Source organism: Brassica oleracea, chromosome C9, assembly GCF_000695525.1.
Source record: "Brassica oleracea var. oleracea cultivar TO1000 chromosome C9, BOL, whole genome shotgun sequence".
NCBI classification, from domain to species: domain Eukaryota; kingdom Viridiplantae; phylum Streptophyta; class Magnoliopsida; order Brassicales; family Brassicaceae; genus Brassica; species Brassica oleracea.
The window spans coordinates 42685589-42690125 of NC_027756.1; the positions used below are offsets into that span (position 1 = coordinate 42685589).

At 35.5% G+C, this 4537-nt stretch overlaps 1 protein-coding gene across 1 annotated transcript; it reads right to left on the minus strand.

Moving 5' to 3' along the window:
* Positions 1-464: 464 nt before the first annotated feature.
* On the minus strand, positions 465-2243 carry LOC106315080 (glutathione S-transferase T3-like). Its single transcript, XM_013752850.1, has 6 exons — positions 2235-2243; positions 2087-2142; positions 1823-1913; positions 1000-1374; positions 585-927; positions 465-490 (listed from the first exon to the last, which is right to left on the minus strand). The coding sequence occupies exons 1-6, from the start codon at positions 2241-2243 to the stop codon at positions 465-467; spliced, it is 900 nt and encodes a 299-aa protein (XP_013608304.1).
* Positions 2244-4537: the final 2294 nt, after the last annotated feature.

Genomic DNA, 4537 nt, shown 5'->3' on the forward strand with positions numbered 1-4537 from the left:
GTGATTGCGTTTGGAGAAGATGAGAAAGAAAAGATGGGATTTTAAAGACAATGAGAAGATGAGAAAGAGAATACTTTCATTACAAGATACAAAATCCACAAAGAGTTGCCCTCATTTTAAAGACAATGAGAGTAGAACACAACAAAGACAAGATGCAAAAGCCAACAAAACACAACAGCAGTCTTGTGACACAACAAAACAACTAAGATAAATCAACTTCCGTGACCACAACACTGACACAAGAAAACAAAAAGACACGCCACCTCTGCTTTTCCACGTCCGTGACACAAGACCTGTAAACCACTTCCAAAGCTCCACTCTGCGAGAACAACAAGCCATGTGAGACCACTTTCATTACAAGAACACAATCCATGTGAGAAAAGCAGAGATACATAGCAATAAAAGATAGAGATCTGCTCACCCATAAGAACTACAAGAGATACATAGTCGAACAACCATGAGGACTACACTGAGCCGCCTAATACAGAACCTGAATAACAATGAGAACAACAAGAATCAAACAGCGAAATAGAACCAATATAAAACAGAAACTGAAGTTGCCAAATTATAAGTAAAAAGCTTACCCAACATTTCTGTAATAAGGTTCTTCTTCAAGGCTTCTTCAAATTCAGAGAGTGGCTCGGTTTTGGCAATGAGAGTCTGAAGCAGCCCCATCTTGGACAATTTTTCTTTAACTTCCAAATCTTTCTCCTTAATTGCGCACAAGCTCTGAAGCTCAGAAATGTCTTCATTGGTTTTCTTAGCACTTGCTCGTTTCGATGCCTTAACATCAGGAGGACAGTGCTCGCCATCAGTGGTAGTTGCGTAAGAGCTCGAGGACTGAGCACCATCGTCACCCTTCCTCTTCTTGCAGCTTCCATCAATCTTACTAGTAGCTACTTCACACCATTTCTGGTCAAACCGCAGCTAATCCCACGCATGTTGAAGATTAAATTTGACCTTGTGATCATTGTGGAAGATCTCGTGTGCCAGTCTCACTACATCATTCTCATTCATTCCACTTGTCTTCTGTCTTGTTGCAGCTTCATAGGATCCAGAAAACTTGGAAACGAGATCGTTTATCTTCTGCCACCGTTGCTTACACTGGATTGACTCTCGCTTTTCACCGCCTTGAACCTTTGGACTAGCTGCAAAGTAAGCAGCTATACGCTTCCAAAAAGCACCAGCTCTTTGCTCGTTGCCCACTACAGGGTCCTTGCTGGTGTTCAACCAGGCGCTTATAAGCACTACATCCTCGGTGAGAGTCCACTTCTTCCTTTCTCTTCGCTCTGATGGTGTGTCTTCACCGATGCTTCCAGTCTCAGTACCGTGAGTACTATACACAGGGACGTGTGATGATCCGATCTCCCCACCCTGTGAAAAACCCTCATAACGAAAGGGTTGATGATGGACACTCCCTTGTTGACTTGTAAGAAGGTCAACAAAATGGGAGGTCTCAGTATAATGATTCGTTGACTCCATGGTTTAAAATGACAATGAAGAGAGAAAGAGAATAAACACAGGGACTTGTGATGATCATTTGGAGAAGAAGAGAAAGAGAAATGGATTAAATAGATGAAAAGAGCAATGGTTTAATAGATGACTTGACATCAAACTAACATATTTATTACCTAATGCAAACATTCATCACACACGTTTTCACTAACTATAATCTAACTCTAACTAGCATTCATCACACGCTTTTTACTAACCAAAACCTAACTCTAAAGAGCATTTATTAACCACACCAGACTTGTACTATCCAGACAAAGCAATAAAGAAAAAGAAAGACTTGAAGAAGAGTTAAGTTTGATGTGATTACCTCGCGGAGAGTCTCAAGTGGTAGTTGCTGCTCCAAGAACTTGATGTGTTGCTGCTCCTCTGCCGCAACACCCTCAACCACGAATAGAAGCCTCGCAGAAGAATCAAGACATTAAAAAGAATTAATTAACAGATACAATTAACTGTAACAACTCAATATACAAAGCTCGTAACTTGATGCTGTCATCTCTAATCATAACTTATGAAATATACATTATTCAGTAACTAATTAAGCTTCCAACAAGACTAAAGCATGAATCTTTACCTCATGATTGGCCTTAACGATCCACATAAACGCACTGATCCACTAAACAAACACACCTACAACGAACATAACAGCACAAAGGTTTTTGCTTAGATCCTATACTCGGACAAACTTCATCAACCTTTGATTCGAAATGTCGAGACTTTACCAGCTTCATGGAGATGGAAACATCGATCGAATCAGCATCATCGAACTAATATTCAAGTATGATCGCTCGAATCCTCATCAACCCTCCTCTGTTCAAAACCCACCAAGTGATTCGTTTAGACCAAAACAATAAAAAAATTCGAATCTGCTAAAAAATGATAAATCGAAGGTACCGTGGATTAGATTGAGGGCTCGCCGGGAAGCAATCAGAGAAGAACAAGGGTCGCTGATTCTGGCTCTCGAGAAGACGTGAGTTTAGGGACTGAAGATGGAGAAGGAGAGTGGAGATCGAGTTAGAGCAGAGAGAATCGCAAGAGAAGAAGGCGATGAGATTGATGGCATCGATCGTTACAGATCAATCGATGTGGTCCTGCGGAGATCACGAAGCGGAGCAAACGAAGAAGAAACAAAGAAAATAATGAGAAGAAGAGAAATTAAAACGCAAAAAAAAATCCTTTTGTTCCCAAGCTGACACGTGCATTCAGAAACCCTTTTAAAACGGTTCCGAAAATTACACATAGAGGATCGGTTACAACCCTTTAATTGCTTTTTGATTTATTTAAATGGGTCATTATCTTTAAAAACCCATTACAGAAACTGGGATAATGGTGCTCTTAGGCCCATTACGTATTTGATTCGCAATAATTGCATCAACTAGGTCATTACGAAAGTTACAAGGTCGAGAGGTACCATTCCGTTAGCTCTAAACATTGCGTATCAAGAATTAGTAACTCAAAAAAAAAAAAAAGTCTTGTTACTATGATTTTCTTCACTTTATTTTTGTTTTGTCCCTAAAGATTATGTGGTCGCGCTTGTAATGCTTTAAATATCATCGTGTGAAATATTTGGGGTTCTAATGTTTTTGCCTGTTGCTTTCAAATTATCGAATTGTCCATTGTCCAACATCCATTATAAAATTCTACACACCACCATAATCCGAAAGCTACTACATATTGCCATGATCTGAGCCGTCGATCAATTAGTAGTTGGATTTGGTCATTTAAATTAAGCGGTAAATAATAACAATTAGATTAAGGGGCCCCTTAGATTAATACACTTGGAAATATATGATTAGTAGATATGATTGAGGCAAAAATATTCAAAGTAAATATCTATATTATTAAAAGTGAAGTACATTTCAGAGTTGTTTGGGTATATGAATAGTAGGATTACTAAAAACTGTTTTGTTTGGATGCATAGATATAGTTAATACTTTAGATTTTAATTTAAAAATTCGACATGCTTTTTAAAAACGTGAACAAAACAAAACAAGGCATATATTTAATACTTTAGATTTTAACTTAAAATAGGATTAATAAAAACGGCTAGATTTTAACAGAACGTAACTTCCAAGATAAAAATAAGGCATATATTTCAAAAACAAATATACACAAAATCTAAACTTAACAAAAACATAATTCCAACACATTAACTCCACATATATCGATCTTACAAACTAACATATCTGAACGAGAATCCTAATTACTTGATTCCCTCATTTCACACCTTCTTTATCCAATTTTCAATAATAAATTATCAAAACCACTTTTAAGTATAACAACCAAATATTCTCTTTTCGTGCTAACAAATTTAGTTACTTAGGCAACTAATATATATCTTGCTTGATTGACTCCACAAAAATCGTGCTATTAAATTTTTTAAAATCTCATGGATGAACAAGTAAGTTTGATTTTATATATATATATATTGTCTCTTATATGTAATACTCTATCGATTTTGTTGTTTATACTAGCAAAAAATATTAATATCAGCTTTTATATTGTGTTTAGGGTGAGAAACTTCATGCTTCTGCCAAAAGAAATCAGATGTATCGTCTACAGCGCAACCTTCCTATTGGTGAATGGCGGTTTATTGAGAACTTTACAGTTACGAGTGCTGGAGGTTAATATCGAATAACTACCTCTCCAAATTACATTTATTATTTTATCTTTGTTTTTCTATTATTATTATTTATTTATGTGAAAAAATTATTTTAAAAACCTTATTCTTACATATTTTAAAAGTATTTATCATATATTAAGAACAAACAGTTTCTGATGTAATATATATTGCCTTTTCAACATTTTTTTCATTAATTATAAATAAGGTTCCCCTATAATTGTATTAAGATAGATTATAATAATATAGATTTTAAATACTGTATAACAATTTGACAGATCTTACACATCCAGTTACGAAATATATAATACACATGATTTTTTAACCATATTGAATTGATATATTTGGCTTCGTTTAATTTTCCATAAACAAATGAATATACATAAAATAGAATATGTATTTTCA

What these genes read in the sequence shown, in the direction of transcription:
- LOC106315080 (XM_013752850.1), bottom strand. An exon ending in TCGTTAAGGCCAATCATGAG is followed by an intron (nt 1,914 to 2,086) that starts GTAAAGATTCAT and finishes TTCTTCTGCGAG; the next exon opens with GCTTCTATTCGTGGTTGAGG. An exon ending in GAATGAATGAGAATGATGTA is followed by an intron (nt 928 to 999) that starts GTGAGACTGGCA and finishes GCGTGGGATTAG; the next exon opens with CTGCGGTTTGACCAGAAATG.